Genomic DNA, 26,765 nt, shown 5'->3' with positions numbered 1-26,765 from the left:
TAAAATAAAAATAAAAAAAAATCTAGCCCCCTTCTAGAAACCTCCCCAGAAAACAAACCTGGATGCTCCCTTTCACATACTCTTACAGGACCCCAGGATTATCCCACCCACCCCCTGTGCGATTGTGACTAGTTGAAGATCTGCTTCCCTAAACTGTAAGGTGACCTAAGCTCAGGGGATTTGAGGGTGATCTGGCAAATGAATGATGGCGAATAAACTGGTGCCTCTACAGAACTGATAGTCAAGAGCCCAACAAGGACCCCCTCCAGCACAGCACTTGGCCACTGCAGGGCTCTGCTTGGGCAGAGGGAGGGGTGTCACCTCCTTGGTGATCTACAGGAGCCTCTTGCTTTGCAGATAAGGACACAGTGGCAGCGCTAAGGCCATTCCTGCCTTCTCCCTCCCTTCCAGGTGCAACAGAGGAGGATTAATTAACAAGCTCATCTTGGGGAAACTCTGAGCATCTCAGAGAGAGCCCCTTGGGAAATGCAGCACTGCCACTTTTTCCTCCTTCCTCAAAAGAGCCTTTAAAATTAACCAGCTAGGCCTTTCCACAGAACCAGTCCACGGGGTAATGCTGTGTCATTTGAGCACAAAGAAAGACAAAGATCCAAACTCCGCCCTAGTCCTTAACCCCCAGCCATAAGGGACTCGGGTGTCCTTCAAAGCCCACTGCACTCAGGCACAACCCTCCCACCCCCGCTGTCAGTCCCAGCTGGAACAATGGGGCAGAAACTTATGACCTAAGACCTTTCCCAGATCAGACCTGGGGTCAACCAGCCCCTGTGGGGATGCTAAATGGCAAAGGCCCAAGTCCCAGATGGATTTCACAGCTGGCCAGGTCAGTTTTAAAGTAGAAGATTAGCCACAGCTCCACTCCACCCCCACACACACTCCCTCAGGGGGGCCTTCCGAGGGTTACTCTTCGGGGACCCCTGGCCATATGAACCCAGAAATGAAAGCATCTTTTCTCCTCTGGTTGAACTGAACGCACCGGTCTCCCTGCAAAGCAAGTTCACGCTCTCAAGGTAGTAGCGCCCGTGCCCCGCACCCCTCCTGAGGCTGAGATGAAGCATACCAGCCGACAGCTGAAGCGTTCTAAGTGCTGCAGACGCAGCAAGCCTCTTTGACCTAACACGGCTCTGAACACAGCACCATTATTACCCCGATTTTACAGACACAGAAACTTGAGGCCACAGAAATAGCATGTGGCAGAGCCTGCATGTGAACTTAGGCTCTAGTGTTGCCTCTCCCCTGCCCCTGCCCGCCCGCCGTCTCCCTAATGGATTTCACACAAGCCAGGCCCACAGGCAAACGATTAGTCACACACCTGGATGCTACCCGTGGGGGACTTATTAAGGCTTGAAAGATCAGGGCTTTTAACAAGACACTTCATTTACCGTACAAAGGCCATGCAGGGGGAAGAAAAAAAAAAGGCCATGCAGGTAAAGGAATGAAAGTTAAGATTCTTTACAGCTACTTCTAGACTTGCTACTCTGTGAGCTCTGGCCACTTACCCTCCTTTTGGAACAATATGGTAAAATACAAATTCCAAGTCAAAGGATGGCAGGTCACAGAAAAGGAAAAAAGCATGAGGTCATTGAGGTCCCCAGGATGTGACTATAATTCCTCGCATGAGACAAGCTCTGCAGGGACCAGGAGACCTAGGGTCAGAAAGCTCTCTAGGACAGGAGGCTTGCTGGAAAAGAACACAAAGACCCAGAAAAGGAGGGGGACAAGCATGTGGGGCAGTGAGAGCAAACAAGGCAGAGCACAAGAGTGGGTTTTAATAGAGTCATCACACCCAATCAGAATGCATTTTGGTTCTGAAAGCCTGATCCCAACCATTACTGTGTGTGTAGCTCAAACTCCCAGAAAGACAGCACAAGACCCTGCCCACATGTCCTGGGCCAGAGGCAAGTTTTCCTTCCTCTCTACTATCACCCGAGAGCCAAGATTAGAACTCAGGTCTTTAAATTCATCTGGGAGACACAGTCTGCTGGGGACGTGGGAGCCTAAAGGAGACAGGCAGAGCGGCCAAAGCCCCAAGCCACATGCCCACGCCCACCTCCTCCTACCACACCCAGTCTCCAAGTTCCCAAAGTCTCCCCTAACCATGACCTCTTCTATCTCTCAACATGAGTCAGTCCAATCATCAATCAGTGAATCAGTCTTCTAGAAAACGCTGTATCTCCAGTCCCACACCTGTGAAGGTCCCCTAAGCCTTTCTTTTTGATGGAGCCAAGAAGTGGCTCAGACACACATGGTGGGGTGGGGGTGGGCCAGGGGAGGTAGGGGAAGCAGGAGAGAAATGTTTCTTTTTTATATATATATAATCTCTCTAAATTTAAGCACAATTTGCACCCTTCCTCCACCTACACCTCCCCAGGTTATTGGCCCTCCCTTTTGAGGACCTTCCCTGAATGTCCCCAGACAGGGAGGCAGGCTGCAACATGTCCCTTGGGTTCCCAGCACAGCTGACTGGGGTCAAGTCCCAAGTCCTTCTCCTCCTCACTAAGCCTCAGCACCATGTCCCCATCTAACCCATACCCCTGCCTCCAACAGAAAAAAAAGACAAGACTCATAGTTAGCCCCCATGTTCTGTCCTCAGGCCTCTGGTCACTGATGCAAAAGGACCCTGCTCCCCCACCCCCAACTTCAGAAAAGATGGTCCCAGGGGCACTTTGGTGGCTCAGACAGTTAAGCAGCCAACTTTTTTTTTTAATATTTTATTTATTTATTCATGAGAGACAGAGAGAGAGAGAGAAAGAGAGAGAGAGAGAAAGAGAGAGAGAGAGGCAGAGACATAGGCAGAGAGAGAAGCAGGCTCCATGCAGGGAGCCCGACGTGGGACTTGATCCTAGGTCTCCAGGATCACGCCCTGGGTCAAAGGCAGGCGCTCAACCGCTGAGCCACTCCGGGGTCCCTAAGCAGCCAACTCTTGATCTCAGCTTAGGTCTTGATCTCAGGGTCTTGAGTTCAAGCCCCATGTTGAGCATGGGAAGGAAGGAAGAATGGAGGAGAGGAGAGGAGAGGAGAGGAGGGGAGGGGAGGGGAGGGGAGGGGAGGGGAGGGGAGGGGAGGGGAGGGGAGGGGAGGGGAGGGGAAAAGAGAGGGGAGAAGAGAAGAGAGAGAAGAGAAGAGAAGAGAAGAGAAGAGAAGAGAAGAGAAGAGAAGAGAAGAGAAGAGAAGAGAAAAAAGAAAGAGATGGTCCCACAGGGGCACTCACCTAGAACCTTCTGGAGAACTTCTCCTTTTCTGGTCCTAGGGAATCCCAGGACTCAGTAACATTCCCTTCTGGCCCTCCCTCCCTGGCCAGTGGGCTGAGAAGGCAGGAGAAGGAGGGGGGCACTTGGACAACCCTCTGTGCAGGCCAGCCCTGGAGACGCCCCAGAAAACACTTTGCTTCAGAGAGGCTGGCTCCAGGTGCGGAGGAGGCTGATGTCATCCTTTCACCTTCCGCTCCTCACCCCACACCCAAGAAGCGGAAGCCCGACACACCTGTCTCAGAGGAGGCCAGGAGAGGAGCGGGGGCTCTCCCAAAGGCAACTGCGCCAACGTCTGCCAACCCGGCACGCCTCCCCAGGGGCTTCTTTCATCGCTCAACTACACCCCCTACCCGTTCCAAAGGCTCTCCAAACCCGGGCAGCCAGCCACCTTTGACCTTCCTCCTGAACGATCGCCCAAGTCCCCAGTCAGGAACTCCTCAGAGATGGTACCAGAAGGAAGCACCAGAGAAGAGCTACAGCTTCTCCAGAGAAGCACAACAGGAGCAAGGTGAACCGCCAGACAGATCTCAAACAGGGGTGCTGAGCTCACTCAGCTGTGCCGTCACCCACAGCCGCCCCACGCCCGGCTCTTTGCCTGTCTCTTCTTGCCACTCTCCCTGGGCCACACCAGCAGGACACCTTTCACCACAGCCCTGGAGGCTTTCCGGAGGACAGGAGGATCGCTGAGAGGGTCTGGCCCTTTGCCCCTTCCTGGAGCAGCTTCCTCACTCCGGCCCTTCCAGCCGTCCCCAGACACTTGGGGGCTCTAAGCATCCTAAGAAAGGACAAGGAAAGGCTCCCTAGGGAGTGACTGTGTTGGATGTGTTCAATGTGAGCAACGTGACTGTCACAGAGGCCGTGCAAATAGTGTGACCAGGGTTTCTGGGCCACAAAGCCAGGCCAGCTGGCTCAAACTCATTTCCCCTTCTGAATTTATTTTCCCTCGTGAATCCCTTTTCCCATCACCCAGGAACAGCAGGGGCCACCAAGTGCATCTGGGTCTTTGAAGCAGGATTTCAGCTGCCGAGAAGGAAAGGGCTTGTGGCTGCCAGTGGAGCCTTCCCACCTGAATTCTGAGAGGATGTCTGTGTCTACAGACTGAAGTCCAGAAAACTTCCTCAGCCTGGCCCTGGAAGGGAAGGAAAGCCCCTGGCATCTTGCCCCAATGGGAGGACCCCTCGTCTACACCTCACTGTTCCCACCACCCCACAGCCACAATATTTGCTCATGTGGTTTCCCATACCTGGGATGTGTCCCAGGCTCTCCCTCCCTACACAAATTTGGTCAAATCATCTTCTTCAGAAAGGCCTCCTCCACCACTTTCAGCGAATCCAACACACACACTACGTGTGACTTTGCCCCCCCTTCAAAGAATGAGCACATCCTAATCCCTGGATATAAGGAACCTATGGAGGCTGTTTTATCTGGCAAAAGAGACTTTGCAGATGTAACCAAGCTGAGGCTCTAGAGATGGGGAGATTACCCTAGTTACCTGGGGTGGGGGCTGATGTGATCACTAGGGTCCTGACAGGAGGGACGCGGTATTCAGGAGCTGATGTGACAGCAAAAGCAGAGGGACAGACAGAAAGGCTGCTGGTTGGGCTCCCTGGGTGGCTCAGCAGTTTGGTGCCTGCCTTTGGCCCAGGGCATGATCCTGGAGTCCTGGGATCGAGTCCCCCTGTGTCTCTCATGAATAAATAAATAAAATCTAAAAAAAAAAGAAAGAAAGAAAAGAAAAAAGAAAGAAAGAAAGGCAGGCTGCTGGCTTTGCAGAGGAAAGGGATCAGCAGCCACAGGGTCTGGAGAGCCTCAGGAGGCTGGAATGGGTGAGGAAACCTATGCTCCCCCTGGAGCTTCCAGAAGGAACACGGTCCTGTGCTCTCACCTCCAGAACTGTAAGATAATATGTGTTGTTTCAAGCCACTAAGTTTGTGGGGTTTGTTACAGCAGCCATAGGACACTAATACACTTCTTTTCACTCTAGTGACCTTGAGTATCACTTACAGTGCTGATCCTTGGGGGATTGTACATGCATGCTTTTCTTCTGGACTAGACGGTAAAAGTCAATGGGACTGGACCTGCTTCCCTGTACCCTTCTTTCACCCCTCAGAGAGCAATGCACATACTAGGTGCTCAATAAACACCTATGGGAGGTCTGCAGAATTGTGCTGAAGGACCTCTCACTGGTCCCATAGTCAGGTGAAAGATAAATAGGGTCAAAATCAAGGGCTGAGCCAGTTTCCTCCTAGACTAATGAGTTTCCACATTAGTCACTTCCAGCAAGTTTCCAATCTGCTGAGATACCCAGGAGCAGTGACTGCTCATTCACCCAAGCAGTCCTGTCCTACTTGGCCCCAGACAATGGACTAGAGCAGAGCAGAGCTGCCTTGCCATCATGCCACCTATCAAGTGACCAGCCACAAAAAATTGAGAGGAAGGGAAAAGTGGCCAAGGAATCACTTTGGAATTCAGAGAAGAGACTACAGTAAGATCCCCCTACAAAAATCCCAGGAAAAGCTGTCTACCAGAAGTTTCATATACATACTGAAGGCAAATGACAGCAATTACTGTTGATTAGAAACTGCCATTGCTCACAGCCAGTGTAGGTGAACGCGGCTCCCAGCAGCTGGTCACTAAGCAGAGAAATGACACAATGTCCCCAGAAGATGGAGCAGCTAAAGCCAGTGCTAGAAATCACTGACAGATTCTGTGTTCCTAGAGGCCCCATTTCTCTCATCGCTAGGCCAAAAAGGCTCACAGGACCTCCACTCCTTACCAGAAAACTTCAGGAACCTCGCCCTGCAAATCAGCCATCTTGCTGTCCCTACCCCCAGGGCAGGGGCTGCTGGTTTTGAGGCCTCTAGGCTGGGGTGGGGGCAGGGAGGAAACGCAAGCCACATCTTTCACAGTTGCAGCGTTTACTGTTGCATCACATTTAAGGGCACTGGAGAGAATCTTAGCTTGAAGCAAGTGGGAGCAGAGGGGTCCCACTAGGTCCCTCTGAGTCCCCAGCAGAGGAGGAGAGACTATGCAGGCACATGTATGCACAGGAGTCCACGAAGCAGAGGTTACTGGCACTAAATGGATTCACAAGCTCTGGAGTCAGGTACACCTGGTCTGAAACCCAGCACCTCGGCTTTATGGGCCCGTGTGGCCTTGAGCAAGCCACTTGACCAGACTGAGCTTCAAGTTCCTCATCTGCAAAAGGAGAACAAAAGCACCAGCCTCCCTGGTCTTCAAGAGTGAGAAGAAAGAGCAATCCGTACCACATATGACGCACAGTAAACCCACCATGAGTGGTAGGATGACAAGTACGGATAGATTAATTACTATTTGTTCACGAGCACTGGGACAGATTTTTTTTTCTGATTTGTGCCTAAAATGTTTACCCACATCTCAAATTAATAATAAAGATAAAAGTACTAAACTTGGTGAACTAGCATGACCTAATCCTCCCCCACCATCTATAATCCCAACATCCATTCAAACCATGATCTTATATGGGAAAATATAAAGCAATTCAGCTGGAAAGGAACACAGTCTGATATCCATGCCCAAGAGAAAGGCAAACCAAAAGATGAAGTATAAGTGAGTCAGAGCCCTTTGCTGTAGCAGGCAAGGCACAGGCCTCAGGGTTCCGCAGGGAAAGAGAGCATGTACTGCCAGGAGCTAAAGAGGAGCAGAAGCATGGAAGACAACAGGCGTAAGCAGGAACAGAACTTAAGGAAATGCAAAGTGGCAAAAGCAAAAATAAGTGATCAGTAAAAACCACCCTTAACACTGGCTCTTTGGTTTGTTTTTGTTTTTGTTTAAAGATTTTCTTTATTTATTCATGAGAGACAGACAGAGAGAGAGAGAGAGAGAGAGAGAGAGAGAGAGAGGCAGAGACAGGCAAAGGAAGAAGCAGGCTCCATGCAGGGAGCCCGATGTGGGACTCGATCCTGGGTCTCCAGGATCATGTGCTGGGCTGAAGGTGGTGCTAAACCGCTGAGCCACCCAGGCTGCCCTGGCTCTTCAGTTTTAAAGAAAAAATGAAATCCAGCTTCAAAGTGCACATGTGAAGATCTAGGACATACGACAAAAACACAAGGTACTAGGAAAAGCCTTGCTGTTCACCCATGTCCTAAATCACAGGGAAGGGCAGCCTGGTGGCTCAGTGGTTTAATGTCACCTTCACCCAGGGCCTGATCCTGGAGACCCAGGATCGAGTCCCGCATCAGGCTCCCTGCATGGGGCCTGCTTCTCCCTCTCCCTCTCTCTCTGTTTCTCATGAATAAATAAATAAAATCTTTTAATAAAAAATAAATAAATCGCAGGGATTATCAAAGAGGGAGAGAGCAACAAAATGTGTATGAATGAGCCCAGAGACTCCAGCCAGCACTGCTCAAAACCAGCCCCAGTTCTGCTCCCAAACAGCTGGATGATAAAGGAACAAGCCAGTGAGCAATTTGTGCCACAACGTCTACCCTCTCATTTAGGGATAACAGTCCCTGCCCTTCCTAAGTTGTGAGCTTCAGAATTCACTGGACAAGTATTTTCAAGCACTCACTTTGCACAGACACTGTGGCAGCCTTGTGGGAGACAGAGATGAATCACACACACAGCCAGCTCTCAAGAGCTGATCCTCTATCAGGAGAAGCAAGACAAGTGCCCCAATAACAAAAGGAGGTAAAGAATGGGGTCATGAACAGTATGGGAGTTCAAGACTGTCTCCAGTTCGGCAATTCATTCCACGCTTCTGAACACAATGCTAAAATGAATAAGACATTGTCTCTTGGTCTTTGAGGAACCGAATTCTAGAAGGAAAAACAGCCATATAAACACATCATGCATAAGGCAATGCCTTGAGTCCTGGTGTAGAAGGTACGAATACATCAACTGTGCTAACAGAAGGAGTAGCTGGTACAACCTGGGGGTCCTGGACAGCTTTAAAAGAGGCGATATTTCAGATGTGCCTTGAGGGATGAACAGGCTTTTACTTGCCAAGTGAAGAAGAGACGGAAGGCCCCTGATGCAAAGGCAGCAGCATGGGAGAGCTGAGTCCCAAAAGGACCTGGACCTTCAAAGGACTTAGGGCAGCTGGCAGCAAGAAGCCAGGCTGGAAGGAATCGGACAGACTGGAGGATGCATCGACAGTGGCTTTGTGGGAAAGGACATGCCCGAGCCACACCTACTGAGACTCTAGGAGATGAGGTGTAAGGATGGCCCTAAAAAGGCACACACAGCATGTGGGGCTATGGTAGCCTGTGTCCCTATGGCCAAAGAATGTTCAGGAAGAATCAACAGGCCCTAGAAGGCGCGGACTATTCACAGAGCGCATCAGGGAGGAGAAAGAGAATGACCCAGAGAAACATCTGCTAGAAAGAGGGAGACCTATTCCAACCCTTGTGTGGCGGGCGGGAGCAATGCGGACCCAAGAAAGGTGAAGAAACAAAGCTTTGTGTGAATTACATGCTTCTGAAAGCAGGGAGAGATCAGAGATTCTAGAAAACTTGAGACGTGGGGCTTCATTGGAACAAAATGTCCCATTTTGGCCTGGGATTCCAGGCCAAAGCTCTCTACTGGGCTGGGAGTTGGTCAGAGTACATCTCACCACCTGAGGGCTTTCTTCCCTCCCCAAATCCTTTCTCTCCCCAAGCAAATCAGAAACTAGTTGGCAAGGCTGCCAACAGGGTGGCTCCCCCAAATGCAACTTCCTCTCTAATTCTAAGCATGACCATCCAGACCATCCAGACCCAGAAAAGTACATTAACGTGAGCAGCCCCCTTCTGTGATCTGCTGCCATACTGCCATCCATCAATCCACCTGGGCCTTCCCCATTTCTTGGGCACTACAGCAAAAGTGCTCCGAAGGCCCCCACCCCTGGCCCCATATTTACCCTGGATGCTGATTCTTGGGCCTGATGCCTGAACCCAGAGAAGTTAGGAAAGTGGATTTTCCTTTAGAAGGCAGGCAATAGATTCCCGCGTGTCAACTCTCAAAGACAGCCAGCCCTTCGGACAGCAAGGCCTCATTCGCTTCCTCTCCCAGAGCCCAGGACAGCCCCTCTCTCCACCCCATAGCACCTGCCCCCACCCCCCAGGTCCCTCACCTTCCCTACCAAGGGGCCTCAACCAGAGAGGCCCAAGAAACTCATCCAACCAGTTCCCAGGAGGGAGAAAAGGCACTTTGTCCCTTAATTGAGAGGTTAAGAGACCAGAATGCAGACAGGAGGGTCAGCTATCACCAAACCCCAGATTCTCGGGTGAGGGGATACACGTGGTGTAGAGCAGCACAGCCCAGGCAGCAGTTCCGCTCCTGGAAAACCTAGGCCTTGATTCAAGGTTAAAAAATATAGCCAAGTCAAGGTGGCAATCTGCCCCCTGGTCTCCCTGCTCCTGTGACCCTGAGCTCCGGAAGTGGTGGGCACAGCCCCTGCCTGGCAGCATCCATCCGGGGTGAAGGAGGGTGGGGGAGAGCTTCCTTTCGTTTGTTGACCTGCCACCACTTGATTTTATCGAAAATAACTACCCTCTGTGGATTCTGGGAAAAAAGAAACTTCAGGAAGAAGTAGGAGATTAACTCTGCTTTTCCCAGTGCGTATGCGCTTCTGTGCTGGGTCCCTCCAACAGCAGTCTCTTTTCTAAATCGCCCAACTCTGAATGTTCAGATACCAGGAGACCCTCTAAAACCCCCAACAGAACTGTCTACAGTCTCCTCCAAAAAAGAAACACAGGGTTGTCTTGTTCTTACTCATCCACAACTGACAGATCCACTAGAAGAAACCAGGGCAGGATAGGAGAAAAAGAAACCGCTCTCCTATACCTGCATCCATGGGGTTCCTCAGTTTCCGACCCCCAAGGGAGAAACCTACCTTGTGCCCCCAAACCTGGGGCTGGCCAGGTTTGGCAGGGGAGTTTATAAAGGCCTGGAGGCCCAGAGCTGAGAGTTCTGGGCAGGCCCCCTTGAGCCCCCTGGCCTGGCCTCAGCCGGGTACCTACCGCTTTCCTCAAAAGGGCTCCCATCGGAGCACTGACAGGGCCGCCTGGGGCCAGGGAGCTGCATCCTCCCAGCCCCGGCAGCCGAGCAGTTAACAGGCTTGGGGCGAGCAGCGAGCTGCCACCAACAGCCTCGGGAATTAAAGTGCCCGCCGCCTCCTGCAAAACCTCTCCAATAAATGTCCTATTCAGAACCAGTTCCGCGTGTGGGTCATACTTTCTGCATTTCTTTCATTCCTGATTCCTGGGGGGCCCTTGACGGAGGAAATGAGGCATCTCCCCCTAATTCAGCAGGTCCCCTCTGGGTGAGGACCCGGGTCACGGTCTGGCAGGTAAGCACAGCCCCACTGAGGACCTGCGCAGATCTGAGCAATTAACACAAGGCGACACTAACTGCAGGAAGTCAAATACTGAAGACACTTGAACAAAGCCAGATCATTCACCAGCACAACAATACTCCATTTATGTGGCTCCTCCCCCACCCCAGGCCCTCAAAGCCTGAGGATATTAACCCTTGTCCTTATAACAGCCAGGAGCACAGGGAAGGGGCAGGTGGGCAGCACGCATTATTATCCCTGTTTTAGGGATCAGGAAACTGAGGTACAAGTGGCTCCCCAAATGCCAAATTGGAATACCAACTAGCGTGTTATTAGGGTGCACCAGACATTGTGCCGAACACAATCTCTATGTAATCTCCTCACAACCCCAAGGTCCAGAGCCATGTGTTCACTTACCCAAGGGCCAAACAGGGAGGTAGGAGGGAGAGCTCTGTGGTTTTCTGGAATCCCTGCTTCCAGAGTTCACCATTCCTCAACACTGCCTCCCATGGTGGGGCTTGAGATGTATATGGCACTCCCTCAGCCCACCTTGTGCCCTCAGGCACTTCAAGTTTTACAAGTAACACTTTGCTCGGACCAAGTTCTTACACTATGGGGCAACCTCAGAAAGAGGGCAAAATGGAGTCACCTGGAAATTCATAATTCCCTTCTAGAAGTTTCCAGGAATGGTTTATATTGCCCATTGAGGATGGCCCAAGGACCAGGACACAGGCTGCCTTTCTCTTATGTGACCTTATACCCTGTCACAGCAAGAGGAACTCACGGGAGAGCAGCTCAATGAGTGGCAAGTACCTAAAGTGTCTTCTGTGAAGGTTCTATCTTCTTAACTCAATTACAGCCTCCTACAGGTAAGAATCAGATGGGGGGTGGGGCGGTATACCCTTCTGCCTCCAGGTTTTCTGACACTCAAATGCCTACTGCGGATTTTGGAAGCTGTGCAAAACATGCCAGAAAAAGGCTGAAATGAAGCACATGAGGTAGATGGTATTTTCTGAGCTCTTAGAGGAAAAAAAAAGACATCCCCAGTGGAGGCTCAGAAAAAGGTTTGGGAATGGAGAGCCAAGCTGTTCACCTCTTCTTTACTGCCTGCTTAGACCCAGCCCAGCTAGCTGAAAGCTGCAGTCAAGGCTGAGATGACTTCCTTCTGAAGATAGGATTACTCAAACCCGCTAACATTTATCGGCAGTATAAACCATGTGCCAGGTGGTGAGAACACAACAATACATAAGACAAATCCTTGCCATTGAGGAGCTTACCTTCCAATAGAGAAGAAGGACACAAAAGGTAGACAAATGACTAATGTATTTCTAGATAGTGATAAATGTCATAAAGAAGATTAAAGCAGAGAAAAGAGAGTGGGGTACTCTCTCTTTAACAAATAAAATATTTTTAAAAGCCAGGGGAGTGCCTGGGTGGCTCAGTCAGTTAAGCATCTGCCTTCAGCTCAGGTCTTGATTCCAGGGCCCACATCTGGCTCCCTGCTCAGCAAGGAATCTGCTTATACCTCTCCTTTTGCCCCTCCTCCTGCTTGTGCTCTCTCTTTCCTCCAAATAAAAATAAAATCTTTAAAAAAAGAAAAAAGAGTGAGTGGGAGATGAGGATGTTATTTGGTGGAGAGGTTTAGAAAAAGACTATGAGAAGGTGAATCTTGAGCAGAGTCCTATGTAAGAATCAGGCAGACATGCAAAGTTCTAGGGGGAAGACCCTTCCAAAAGTCCTTTCCTCTACTCCACCTTGCCACCCACCCACACGTTTCATCGTATGTCCTAGACCTCATCATCACCAGTAAGTGCAAACTTCTAAAATATCTTACTTTTAAGCATCACACTCCCTGCAACCACTGAAGAGGAGCTGAGTATAAAATTACTAACTATACAACAAAAGAAACCATCCACAAGGGAGTAAAAAGATTGAACAAATTGGTACTTCAAGAACTAAATTTTTTTTTTTAACTTTCATGATCGTGCCCTTTGGAATGCTAAAGTTTTTAATTTTGATAAAATCTAGTTTATTGGGACACCTGGGTGGCTCACCAGTTGGGCACATGCCTTCGACCGAGGTCATGATCGCGGGGTCCTGGGATTGAGTACCGCATCGGGGTCCCTGCATGGAGCCTGCTTCTCTCTCTGCCTATGTCTCTGCCTCTCTCTCTGTGTGTCTCTCATGAATAAATAAAATCCTAAAAAAAAAAAAAAAAAAAAAAAAAAAAAAAAAAAAAAAAAAAAAAAAAAAACATAAAATCTGGTTTATCTACTTGTTTTGGTGTATCTAATTTTGATATTTACGAAACCATTGCTCATCCAAATTGACCAAGGTTTACTCCTATGATTTCTTGTAAGAGTTTTATAGTTTTAGGGAACCCTGGGTGGCGCAGCGGTTTAGCGCCTGCCTTCGGCCCAGGGCGCGATCCTGGAGACCCGGGATCGAATCCCACGTCGGGCTCCCGGTGCATGGAGCCTGCTTCTCCCTCTGCCTCTCTCTCTCTCTCTGTGACTATCATAAATAAATAAAAATTAAAAAATTATTTTAAAAAGTTTTATAGTTTTAGGTCTTACATTTGGGTATATGATGCATTTTGCCTTAGCTTTTGCATAAAAAAAAAAGTGAAAGACCAATCACAAAATGGGAGAATATGGTTGGAAATCATATATCTATCAATGAACTTGTAACCAGAACATCTAAGGTACCCTTACAACAATAGTAACAAAACTCAACTTAAAAATGGGCAGATTGGGACGCCTGGGTGGCTCAGCGGTTGAGCATCTGTCTTCCGCTCAGGGCATGATCCCAAGGTCTGGGGATAGAGTCCTACATCGGGCTCCTGCGAGGAGCCTACTTCTCCCTCTGCCTGTGTCTCTGCCTCTCTCTTTCTCTCTCTCTCTCTCTCATGAATAAATAAAATCTTTAAAAAAAAAAAAAAGGCAAAGATTTGGATAGTTCTATAAAGAAGATATACAAATGGCCAATAAGCACATGAGAATATGCTCAACATCATAAGTCACTAGGGAATTGCAATCAAAACCACACTTAAAACACACACACACACACACACACACACACAAAATAAGGCAGCCCGGGGGGCTCAGCAGTTTAGCGCCGCCTTCAGTGCAGGGTCTGATCCTGGAGACCCAGAATCGAGTCCCACATCGGGCTCCCTGCATGAAGCCTGCTTCTCCCTCTGCCTGTGTCTCTGCCTCTCTCTCTCTCTGTCTCTCATGAATGAATAAATAAAATCTTAAACACACACACACACACACACACACACAACATCACTGCATACCACTAGGATGGCTAAAATCTAAACAGTGTTAAATAACAAGTGTTAGTGAGCATGTGGAGAAATTAGAATCTTTGCACACTTCTGGTAAGAATGTAAAATAGTGAGGCTTATTTGAAAAACAATTTAGCAGTTCCTCAAAAAGTAAAAGAGTTACCATGAAAAAAATAAATAAAATAAAATAAAAATTTAAAAAAAAGAGTTACCATGTGTCCAGGAAATTGTATGCCTAAGAAAATTAAAAATACATCTGTATAAAAAGCTGTACATAACTGTTCACAGCAGCATTATTCATAATAGCCAAAATGTGGAAAGAGTTCAAATGCCCATTAACTGATGAAAAGATAAAATGCAGTTTATCCATATGATGGATTTTTTGGCAATAAAAAGGAAGAATGAAGGTCTGATAACATTCCACAACATGCTTGACTCTTGAAAACATCACGCTAAGTGGAAGAAGCTAGTCATAATACATTACATACTTATGAACTCATTTATGTGAAATATCCAGAATAGGCAAATGCAGAGAAAGATTCATGGTTGCGTGGGGATGGGAGATGGGGAGAATGGGAAATGACTGCTAACGGATACAGGGTTTCTTTGTGGGAGGATAAAAATGTTTTAGGATTAGATAGCGGTAATGGTTGCACGACTCTGTAAATATACTAAAAACCACTGAACAGTTGACATGGATGAATTATAAGAGATGTGAAATATACCTCAAAGTTATAAATCAGTCAGTCAAATCTTAAAAGTAATACTTGGGAAAAATATAGACTAATCAATAACTAATACTGGAAAGTTTGGCTATTCCTCTGGAAAAAATAAAATCAGTTTGGTCTTAGAAGGTTGAGTGGTTCTCCACCTTGGTTGGACATAAAAGTCACCTGCCCATTTCATAAACATGCCTGGGCCCCACCCCAAGATATTTTTATTTTATTGGTTTGAGCTGACATCAAACCAAGACTCTGACATCAGTACTTTCTTTTTTAAAGTTCCTCATAAGGCTTTAGTGGTGGAGCCAGAGTTGAGATCTAGTTTCATATAAAGAAAATACATTCCAGGTGAATTTAAAATGTAAGCATGGGGGATCCCTGGGTGGCGCAGCGGTTTGGCGCCTGCCTTTGGCCCGGGGCGCGATTCTGGAGACCCGGGATCGAATCCCACATCCGGCTCCCGGTGCATGGAGCCTGCTTCTCCCTCTGCCTGTGTCTCTGCCTCTCTCTCTCTCTCTGTGACTATCATAAATACATAAAAAAATAAATAAATAAATAAAATAAAATAAAATAAAATGTAAGCATGGGAAGCATAACTTATATTTACAAGAAAATATATAAAATATTTATAAAATCAGAGTAGGAGAGGATTTCTTGAACAAGAGAAAGTACAAACAAAAGATTTGTAAATCTGACATTAAATTAAAATTTCCTTATGAAAAAATGATGTTAGTAAAGACACCCCACAGTTCCATGTAATGAATATAACCTAAAAGATTATTTAACATACATATTTTAACTCCTAGAAATCAACAAGAAAAAGGCAATGGCAATTACATTTTTTAATCTGAGAAAGCGCAAAAGTGGTAGGGGGTGAGGGGTAGAAGGAGAGGAAGAGAATCTCAAGCAGACTCCCTGCTGACCGTGGAGCCTGATGCAAGCCAAGCTCATGACCCATGAGAAGGCGACCTGAGCCAAAGTGAACTCAGACACTTAACTGAGGGACTCAGGCACGCCAAGGCAATGGCAATTAAAACTCTGGAAAAGTCCACAAGAAGCTATACCATGTGTGGGCAGTGTGGGCATGGAAGCTGGGGGCTGTAGAACACGGGTGGGAAACTTTTCACTCTGTTCTCTTTTGGAGTTTGAATCACGTGGATGTATTACCCAGTTAAAAAAAAATAAATTAATGTAAAGGGCAAAGACTCAGAATAACATGATTGGCCAATAAACAGGAAAAAAGTGCTTGTCCCTACCTACAATCAAAGTGTTAATGTTTAAAAACCCTTGTTTTAGGGCAGCCCGGGTGGCTCAGCGGTTTGGCGCCTGCCTTCGGCCCAGGGTGTGATCCTGGAAACCCAGGATCGAGTCCCACATCGGGCTCCCTGCGTGGAGCCTGCTTCTCCCTCTGCCTGTGTCTCTGCCAGTCTCTCTCTCTCTCTGTGACTATCATAAGTAAATTAAAAAAAAAAAAAAAAATTTAAAAAAAATTAAAAGAAAAACACCCTTGTTTTAAATAATTTTTAAATACCATTTCATACCTACCAGATTGAAAGACACAATCTAAAGTTAGTGAAATAGGAGTTCTCCTATTTCTGCTAAGAACTTAAATTAGTTACAAATCATCTGGGGACCCTGTTTCATGGTATCTTGACTACTACCGCTGCTGAGTAGAAAAGACTGGCACACATTCAACACATTATTATTTATAGTGGCGAAAGAATTAGAAACAACCTAAATGTCCATTGATAAAGGAACTGTGATATAATTATACAATAGATACCACACAACAGTTGAAGGAATAAATGAAATTTAAATATATCGACATGGATAAATCTAGATAACAATGTTGGATAAAAATTCAAGAACACACTCAATATGATGTTATATATGTCAAAATTAAAACAACACGATTATAGACAACAGCAAAAAATATAAAAACATGCAAAGGTACAATAAACACTACTTTCAAGAGAATGTTACTTTGGGGGAGGGAGGGGAAGAGAAAAGTTTCCCCAAGAAAAAGGAGCTTCAATTGCATGTGTACCATTCTAGCTCTATGATAAATGAGAGAGGCAAGTATGATACAATGACCATTTGCCAGGTCTGGATGGTGGAACAGGGAGTCAGGTCCGAGTTCCTAGGCAGGGGTGGGCCCCAGCCTCCTAGAGACTGACTGGAGCAACCAGCACCAACACTGCACACCAGAGCACCTTCCAGCAGCATCCAAAACCAAAACAAAGGAACAAAGCTCTTGATGGAAAGAGGCCTGGGATGTTTGAAACTGCAGCTCCTCCCTGTCATTTTCTGGCCTCTGAAAGTGCTGTGTGGCACCCAGGCAGATGCTTAAAATGTAAATGTACTGAAAGCATTCTTGTGTCTACTAAGACAAGTACCCTTTGGGATAATTGGCAGTCTACCTGGGTGGAGCTGAATTAGGGTTGGACCTGTCTCTGCTGTACTAAATAAAAAACATTAAAACCTGGACTCACTCCTCGCCCCCCATGGCGACGGTTGTCCAAAAAGCCACATTTTTAAGAGAGTTTTTGAAATAGTATTGGGTAAAAAAAAAAGAAATAGCCCAGGGTAAAACTGAGTGAGCGCCTGTGCCCCAAGGTCATCCAAAAGTGCAAACCTCGGGATCCCTGGGTGGCGCAGCGGTTTGGCGCCTGCCTTTGGCCCAGGGCGTGATCCTGGAGACCCGGGATCGAATCCCACATCGGGCTCCCGGTGCATGGAGCCTGCTTCTCCCTCTGCCTGTGTCTCTGACTCTCTCTCTCTCTCTCTCTGTATCTGTCATAAATAAATAAAATATTAAAAAAAAAAAAACCTTTTAAAAAAAAAAAAAAAAACAAAAGTGCAAACCTCATTCCTGGCAAGTCTGGGTGAGTGATCCTGGATGAATTTCCAACCCTGTGTGGACTACATTTCCTTACCTGTGGTAACACCACTTATTTCACCTTGTTGAGAGGAGTAGTGATATTATTACCTAAGTATCCACACTTTTTAAACTTTAAGTCAATCTGGCCAGGAATCTTTTCAAAATACGTTACGGCTTCCTCGCATGCCTTCCTAAACAGTCAAGGGAGCATAATTTAACCTTTTCTGGATGACTCAAGGTCACAACTACAGCAAGGCATCAATTATCAAAATGATAATCCCTCCAATGGCCAAGGTGTACCTAGCCATTCTTCCTAAATCAGAGACCCTGGCTCTGACGCTAGGACTTGCTCTTCCTGCTATTTGACCTCTGTCCACTCTTATTGTCAACCCTCAGTTCCTTGGTGGTCATTTTTGCTCTCTACTGGTCTCTTCACAGTCTTTCTTTTGCTGCTCCCTTTCAGTTGCCAGCTTGGAAAGAGGACGGCACGACATATATATAAAAGTTAAATGGAGAGGGATCCCTGGGTGGCTCAGCGGTTTAGCACCTGCCTTCAGACCAGGGGGTGATCCTGGAGTCCTGGGATCGAGTCCCACATCGGGCTCTCTGCATGGAGCCTGCTTCTCCCTCTGCCTGTGTCTCTGTCTCTCTGTATCTCTTGTGAATAAATAAATAAAATCTTTTAAAAAAATAAAAATAAATGTCAAACGCAGTCTGAGGGAGCTGGCATGAAAAAAATGTAGGAACTTGAGTCCTGGCTGATCTGAGGCCCCGTCAGCTATATGCAGATAAGCAAGGCTACAGGGAGGGCGAGTCCTGAAGAGCATAAAAGAGGTGAGCCCCACCACTGCCTTCTGTGGGATATTATGGGACCTGTTACGGGATGAATTATACTCAAAACTACAAGCACACCGCACTGTCCGCTTTGGGCCCAATCTGCGTGGGGGCAAGCCCTGCAGCAGGCCTGACGGGGCTGGTCCCAGTGACTCCAGCACCCTGGCACTTCTCTAGGCTGCAGACATACAGCTGCCTGCCCCTCTGCCCCAGCAGCTGACCACGGATTAACTTTCCTAACTATCCCAGGCATTTTTATATAAGAATAGAATATTTGTGAAGAGTGTGAAAATTTAATTCCTAAGGGTTTCATTACACAGTAGGGTTTCACTTATACAAAAAATATTTATTGGAGGTGCGCCTGCGTGGCTCAAGTCCTGATCCTGGGGTCCTGAGATCAAGCCCCACGACTCTCCCATCACCCCCCACACAATGGGCTCTCTGCTCAGCAGGGAGTCTGCTTCTCCCTCTCCCTTTGCCCCCCCTCCATGTGCTCTTTCTCTCAAATAAATTTTAAAAATCTTTAAAAAAATATTTATTGGATATGCAGCAAACACTGGGGATGTAGCAATGTGCAGGACAGATAGAGACTACATGAATACTGGTTCCTTTTTCCTGTCAACAAACACTGACCAACGATTGCTCAAGAACCTCCAATGTACACATACACACACAATCTTCAGCCTGGGGAATAAAGGATGTAGGAGTTTTTAGGAGTTTCCAGTACCTGTAGAACCCATCTCTCCTCCTGAGATCCTGTTACCACAGTAAGAACTAGACTTCATTCCTCTTGCACCTCCCTGCATTCTCAGCCAGACCCCAACAACTTCGAGGAATCCCAAACTGTGTTTCCCAAAAGGCTGCATACACAGCCACCAGTGAGCCCATTAGAACCTTGTGCGGGTCCTGTGTCTAGCCCCACAATGTGCTCAGCAGTTAACAGTTTAAGAGTCCTTTAAAAATCCATTCCCTGATGGGGATCCCTGGGTGGCTCAGCGGTTTGGCGCCTGCCTTTGGCCCAGGGCGCGATTCCTGGAGTCCCGGGATCGAGTCCCGCATCGGGCTCCCGGCATGGAGCCTGCTTCTCCCTCTGCCTGTGTCTCTGCCTCTCTCTCTCTATGTCTATCATGAATAAATAAATAAAATCTTAAAAAAAAAAATCCATTCCCCAAGCTTAAACCAGGGCTCCCTCCCCATCCCCAAAGGCCAACCAGAGAACTATAAAAAGCCTGGCTCTCCCTTTGCCTGCGTTCCCAGGTGTCAACAGCCCACCCAGGTGGGCCCAAACCCCCACCACTGCCTTCTCCCCCACAACTCCCCTGGAATAAAAAGCTGGAGCAAGTGAGACCACCAAGCCCAGATTACTCCCAGGATGGGACCTCAGCACAGGCTCATCACACCCTGTTGATTACACTTGATACTGCTCTCTGTGCTGTACGGAAACAAAGATGAATCAAGCACAGTTCCTGCCCTCAGAGAGCTTCGAATCAAAATAAGGAGCACCAAGCAGAGACCCAGTTGAGGGGACTGGCCGTCATTCCAGACAGCTAACTCCCAGAGATGCTGCCAAGTGTCTCCAGATGCACCTTCCTTCTGATCACGGGATAGTGGACCCTACCCAGTTTTCCTTCTGATTTCAGATCACCCAAAACTCACAAAAATGCTGGAGCAGTTCAGGGCCATCTCTGCACTTCCTCTAAGGCCAGATTATAACTATGAAGTCTCTAGGCACCAATTGGCAGAAAGGTCCTTCACCACAGGGCCTGCCTGGCTGTACTGCATGTGCCACAGGGCCTTCAGGGGGTGTGGTCTAGTTGATGACCACTTCCCTGGGCCTCGCCCTCCACAGCACAGCCCATCCCTGCTTCCTGAGCCAGGGCAGGGCCCCCAGGAAACCACTCACCACAACTTTGACAGCAGTCTTAGATCAGGCCCCTCCCTTTGAGGTCTGCGGTTCCAGCTGAGAGAAGAGACTCTATAGACTGGGTGGATGCAGTGGAAGACTGAGCAGTTGAGTCCAGGCAGGACCTGAGATAAGGCTCCATCAGAATCCTCTCACCACCTATGCCATCTGCCCTGCCCTCCCCCCTCTCCCCCATCTTCCTCACCCCTTTCACTCCTCTGAACAAAACTTATCTACAGGAGGCTGGGAGAGGAGCAGATAGCCTTCCCAGCTGGGAGTCCGGGTAGAAATGCCAGGGACCATGGTGTGATTCATCAGGGTTGGTTAGAAGCTGGGGGAATTCCAAAGCAAGGGAGGGACAAGGCTGCCCCCAGTTCACCCTGTCATGGGGGAAGCAGCACACACCTGGGAGTCCTGCATCCTCACCCCCAACCGTTGGAAATCTAGGATAGGGCAGGAAAATCTAACTAGAAAGTCTGCCCTAACTAGGGTTTCTGTTTTTACCTCCTTCCAATTCCCTACCCAATCCCAACACCTGAAACACAAAGCCTTTCATCCAGAGTCCTTAGCAATGGCATTAAATATCGTGGGCTACCCCTGCACAATTTGGTTGGAGAAATAAGACTATCATTTACTGAACACCTCCGTGGGCTTTGCTGAGCATTCAACACACATTCTCCATTGTTCATTCTCACACAATACCGTATGTGGTAGGTAGGATGACTAACTCCATTTTACAGGTGGGAAACACAGGCTCAGGAGTTCAGCACCACGGGGCTAGCAAGCTGCAAAGCTGGGATCCTAACCCAGCTGCATCTGATTCCAAACCCTGCCCCCCAATCCCACAGTGGGTTGCTCCAACTGGGATTCAAGCAAAGGTGATAAGAGATGAAGGGAAATACTTCCCTCAGGCATTATCTTCAATATCTCTTGCTCAGGAGGCTTCCCAGGCCACCCCATCTAAAATGCCATCTCACTCCCTCCGTGGGGATGCGTGTCCACCTTCCCTATCACATGTTTCTACTTATCAGTGACATGCTTTCTATTTCACTTTCTATCTTGTTCGCTGTCAGCTTCCCCCACTACAAGTCAGTTCCAGGTCAATATCTGTAGATTCTGTTCACTGCTGTGTCCCCTGCATCTACATTCATATACAGTAGGTGCCAAATAAATGTTGAAGAACAAATACTTAAAAATAGAACTATGAAGCATAATTCTAGGAAGAAAAACAAAGGACTATCCAACCATTCATGGGAAGGAGAGATGAGAGAAGACAGTGAGAGTGTGGCCGGCCAGGAGCAAGTTAGAGGCCCTAAAGGAGCCCACAGGAGGAAAGGAAGGTCTGTCAAGTCCCCTGTGGACTCCAATACAGCCTTCCTGCACAGTAGTGATTTCCAGCTGCCAAGGCCCTAGCCTGAGGGCTCCTGCTGGGGAGGGTGGGCAGGCAGCCCTGGAACAAAGGCCTATGGACATGCAGCTGGCCAGAGAGGCAGAGGCCTGGGCCAGAGGAGCAGCCTGGGGCGGGGAGGGCGGAGGAAGCAAATGAGGAGCTGAAGAGGGCTTCAGTGCAGCTGCAAAGGCAACACCCTCCCAAGAGTCCCCTCAAACCCCAACACAACACAGAATAGCTAGTCGACACCACGATTAACCCTCCAAAGCCAGTGCCCCAGCTTGGGCTTGTGGCAACCCCTCCAGGCTTGGAGCCAGAGACTTCACAAGATTCTGAGAGAGGGTGGAGGTGAAGGGGCAAGCCACAGGTCTGGAACACAGTCCCTTTTCCCCTCCAGCCCTGGTCATCCCTCAGGCCATGGCCTTTGGCCTCCTCCAGTGTAAACACAGTGACCCTGGGTTAGCTGTGGATTTGGTAAGCCAAATGTTTACTCTGGGGCTGAGATATCGCAGGCCATGGATGTAAACGTTCACCCTGGGTCCTGGTATTTACCATCTCCTATGGCACACATGGGACATATCCAGTAAACTTTAAAGCTCTCACAAGCCGCCCCCCCCCCCAGCCACAGTGAGCGCCCCCCCTTTTTTTTGAGCCCTTTATTTTTAACAGTAGTTTATGGAGCACCTTCCACATGTCTGGCTTCATTTGATCCTTACTACAACCTCTATAAGGAAGAGAAGGCAAGTACCCTGCTTCTCTCAGTGGAAACTGAGTCTGAAAGGTCTAGGATTTGCCCAGGTCATGTTAGAGAAAGCATGGATTAGCCAGAGCAGAAAATCTGAGTTCTAGTCCCTGTTTGGCCAACAAGGACCAGGCTCAAGCCACCTCACATCTCTGGGCTCTGCTGCCTTCATGTGCAGAGTAGGCTAATCAGAGGTGGCGACTCCACCAATTTTGACGGTAGAACCAGGTGGTAGAACCAGGATTAAAATTCAAGGAAAATCCTGTGCTGGACTCATAGGCCAGTGCTCTTTCCACTCTTCCTGATAGGCCACATCTAATAAAATGTAGTGGAAAAGCCTCCGAAACAACTCCTAAACCACTCCCTCTGCTTTTAGGACTTGGTTTACCCCATGCTGACTCCCTGCCCCATCCCCAGAGCAAGATACCAGGGAGCCAAGGGGTTGTCCAGCCGCCAGGAATAGGTTCAGCAGAAGCAGCAAGAGTATGAACAGCAGGCTTAGAAGGTTGATGAGGCACCCAGGATCACTGGAAGGGGTGAATGACAGAAGGGGTACACCTTCCTTTGGTTCTGACTCTCTAGGTTTTCTGTTGGGGATGGTTGGAACGAAGTCATCCCCAGCTTAAGTCAATCAGGATTCCATTCCCAGTCAGCAAGGAAGGTGCTGGAAAGACACTTTCCTAAAAGGAAGTAGGCAATGTGCTCAGAAGGGAAGCCGGTCCTGGGCTGTCATTACTCTCCCCACTTATTACTTCTTAAGTAAGGTCGATGTGATTGGGCTACATGCAGAGGCAGGGCTGGGAAGACTCTGGGAACCCCCGGTCTGGGGTTCCATGTAGGATAATGCAGTGAGAGTCGCCTCCCTAGGGGCCCCGGCGCAGAAGCTGCCTCCCTCATGTGCAGACAGTTTAGAAAGTGGCGTCAAGGATCAAACTGCGACCGCGGCCACTAACACCGCCCCCCCCCCAAGGCCACACCTCTCCAGCCTCCGACCATTACATTGCCCACTCCCTTCTTTGTTTTCAAAACCAGCTCCAAAGAGTCACAGTAGCTACCTAAAAATGTCTTGAAATTTCAAATTTGCACGTCTTACCCCAGTCTTTCCAAACCAAAGGGCTGAGGATGGGGAGGAAAATAACCAAACAGATTTCAGGAGTGGGCGAGGTCGAGGCAGACAGAGGCAAGGCAGTGGCCTCCATGCCTTCGGCTCCCAACATCCCAGCTCCATGGGACGCTCCGGGACCCACGCCAATCCCTCCCAAGAACCAGCACCATGTGGCAGCCCCCGGGCCCAGCTGCTGGCGCCCCTCGGGCTCCCTGGATCAGAGCCGGGTGCTTCCCCGCAAGGGTCCGCCCGGCCCGAGTCCCGCACTCCCAGGCAGGGGCAGCCCTCGGGCTACCGCGGGGGGGGGGGGGCGGGCGCAGCGCGCGGGCCTCCCGGAGCCACCTGGCGCGCGCTCCTCTGGTTTCCGGGGTGGGGGCTGCGGACAGACCGCGTCTCCGCGCACGAGCCCCGCGCGCTCCGACACCCCCGCCGCGGGGTCCGGGGAGCCATGGGGGGAGCCCTGGGGGGGCGCCCTGGAAGGCGCCGACGCAGCCCGGGCCCTCCTCGGGGGGCTGGGGCGAGGGCCCCGGGGCGTGGGGGCCTGGGGGGCTCCGGGCGCTGCCACGGGCCGAGGGGAGGGGGCCGAGGGCCACTCACCGCGCGGTCGCCGCCCGCCGGGTCCCGCACGCTCGGCGCGCGGGGCTGCCCAGGTGCGGCCGCGACGCAGGCGCGAGTTTGAAAGTCGCTCTCGGCGGGGACGGAGGCTGCGGCCGCTCCCGCCCACGGCCCGGCCCCCGGCGTTGGGGACGCGGCCAGCTGCCCGCGCGGCCCCCCGGGGACCCCGGCCCGCGCGCGCCTTCCCAGCGCCCGGCAGGAAGTCGGGGCCGGGCGGACCCAGCCGGAGCCGCCGCCGGAGGGAGGGGAGAGGGAGGGGCGGGCCAGGAATTTTTCCAGTGGGTGGAGACTCGCGCCGGCCGCGGGGATCCTGCGATCGGCGGCTCCGCGGGGATCCGGGGAGCCTCGGGGCCGGAGCCGGACTGAAGGGGATCGCGCGCGTTAATGATTAACGCCCGCAGGTGGGGCGCGCGCCCCGCCCCGGCCCAGAGCCGCGCGCCGCGGGGTCACCCGGTGTCAGCCCTACGGCCCCCGCCGTGCGGATAGCAACGGGGGCTCTCTAGGAAGACGTTAGCCGGGGTCCGCCCTGGGGGTCTCGAGCCCAGCAGGGCAGGTCACCTCGGCCTTTCTGAATCGGAAAGGCACGTCTTGAAGCCCTCACCGCAACTCCGTCCCTGTGACCCTTGACAAACCTAAATCCAAGCCTCCGGGATGGAGGAAAGGGCACCTCGGCAGGAGGCCACCCGAAGGCTGCTGCTGGGTGGATGAAACGGGATGCGGAAACCCGTGCCAGAGAGAACCACGTTTCTGCAAAAACAAAGACGGAGAACCTGCCTCCGGTTTTCCCGTCTGTATGTAATCCCATGAGCAAGGAAAGGTCCACATCTGGAAGGGGGTCAGGGGCACTCACTGAGGCCAGGCTGGTTTCGAGCCAGATCATAAATTTTAAAACGCAGAAGTATTCGTCAATAAAGATGGAAAGAAGATGCTGTCCCAGCACGAGGCAGGGGAGAAGCCCAGGGCGAGGCCCCGGGAGAGATCCCGCTGGTTAGGCATTGTCACCAGTTTCCAGGGAGGAGGAATGGAGCCCTGATATCGAATCACTGGGTTCTGGGTAGACAAGTGTGTATAGTCAAAGGCATTAGAGTAGAGTTCTTAAGAAGAAAACAAGCTTTAAAAAAAAAAAAAAAAAAAAAAACCTGCTCCGGGCAAATGCAAACTGCAGGTGATTTACAGGGAGGGGAGGGGAGGAGAAGGACGGGCGCGGAAGGAAATGGCTTTCAGGTGACTTTGAAACTGGATCCCGGCAGAGGGTGGGGTGAAAACAGCGGGGCTCCCGGCTCCTGACTGCGGGGCGAGGGAAGCGCTGGGCCTGAGCGGCCCGGGACGCGGACCCACATTCCTCAGAGAGGAGGGTCGGCTCCCGCCTTGCCAGAGGCTCTGCTCCTGGGGAGGTGAAAGCCGAGATTGCCGAGCGAGTTTGGGGGTAAACAGCCGCCGAGGCTCCTCCACCAGATACTGCCGGCCGGGCCCGGCTGGAGAGAAAAGTGAGAAGCCCCAAGTCCCTTCCTGCCTTCCAGGGGTGCAGTCCTCCCTCGTGCTTCTGCCTTTCTTTGATCCTGCTTTCTTCTCTGATCACCTTCTCTGATCAATCTTGTCAATCCCGTTCAGTCCGCCTCAAATGCCAGGTTCCAAAGAAGGCCCTTGACTTAACCGAGGCTTTACTGAGTGCACCTCTCACTCCTGTGGCAGGGAGCAGTGTCAGTGACAGTAATAATAACTCATTAGTGGATGCTTACCCGTTTGTAGGGCCCAGTGCTACTCTTTACATTGTCGCCCTCCATCCTCACAGTTACCCTGTGAGCTAGTCAGTAGCCTTATCCCCATTTTGCAGATCCGATAACTGAGGATCAGAGGGTATCTAGCAATTTGACCAAGATTACATAACCAGCAAAAGCAGTGACTGACAAGATCCCAGATAGGTCTAACATTTGAGTGCTTACTATGTCCTAACCACTCTAAGCCTTTTAAACAGTTCCACTCAGAAGCAACAGAGGTAAGGTCATGCAGCAAGTGTGTGACAGACCTGGGCAAAGCGGATCTTCACCACCAACTATTCTGCTTTTTTGACACCTGTTATATTCAATTCAGCACTTCATCATAATGCCTTGCTTTGCTTCTAATTGTTTTCATGTACATAACTTATTTCCTAAAAAGATTGTAATCTTTCCTTATGGCAGAAGTCCTGTAGGAAGCACTCTGTAAAGCAATGTTTAATTCAGATTAAATAACCCAGTTTGTGAGAAATCATAGCTCACTTCTATGGATAAAAAGCTGTGTCTGGGCTCAGACTCCAGTGATCAGAGCCTGTCTCCTTCCTGCCCCTTCCGATTCTTGCTTTAGTGGCTGCACTCTCCCTCCTATTAAATCATTTATTATTATAATAATACCTTGTGCTCCAGAAATGCCTTTAATCCAAGATCTCAACGTGTTTTTAAAAATACAGATTAATTCATCTTCGCAGTACCCCCACTGAGATGGGCAGATGGAGGTGTTCTCCCCCATTTTATGGGTGAGAAAACCAAGACAGCACGGAGAATTTAAATGACTCACTATGGAAATCAGTGGAAGGGTTTCTTCTCCCCGCCCTTCCCCTCCTCCTTCCTCGCAGCTGCCAACATCTGCATCAAAGTTTCAAATCCCAGAGACAAAGACCATTGAGTTTTCACAATAAAGGACATTTCCAAACTCATTTCAGCTGCTCTATTGTGGTAGACC

The 26,765-nt window shown here is 49.6% G+C and overlaps 1 protein-coding gene across 4 annotated transcripts in view; it reads right to left on the bottom strand.

Moving 5' to 3' along the window:
- PLEKHG3 (pleckstrin homology and RhoGEF domain containing G3) overlaps nucleotides 1–24,186 on the bottom strand; it is a 42,627-nt gene extending 18,441 nt beyond the window's left edge. For 2 of the 4 annotated variants that reach the window (XM_072838921.1, XM_072838927.1), the window contains exon 1: nucleotides 24,030–24,186. Coding sequence is in view for 1 of the 4 variants with exons in the window: in XM_072838920.1 (XP_072695021.1) it covers nucleotides 10,250–10,273 (24 nt within the window). In the remaining 3 variants the exon portion in view is untranslated. Of the gene's footprint in view, nucleotides 1–10,249; nucleotides 10,299–12,617; nucleotides 12,639–24,029 lie in introns of those variants that run through there. The other 2 variants (XM_072838922.1, XM_072838920.1) reach the window with 2 other exon arrangements.
- Nucleotides 24,187–26,765: the final 2,579 nt, after the last annotated feature.

Source organism: Canis lupus, chromosome 9, assembly GCF_048164855.1.
Source record: "Canis lupus baileyi chromosome 9, mCanLup2.hap1, whole genome shotgun sequence".
Classification (NCBI taxonomy): Eukaryota; Metazoa; Chordata; class Mammalia; order Carnivora; family Canidae; genus Canis; species Canis lupus.
Note: the sequence above shows the minus strand (reverse complement) of the source record. Positions and strands in the feature narration are given on the sequence as shown.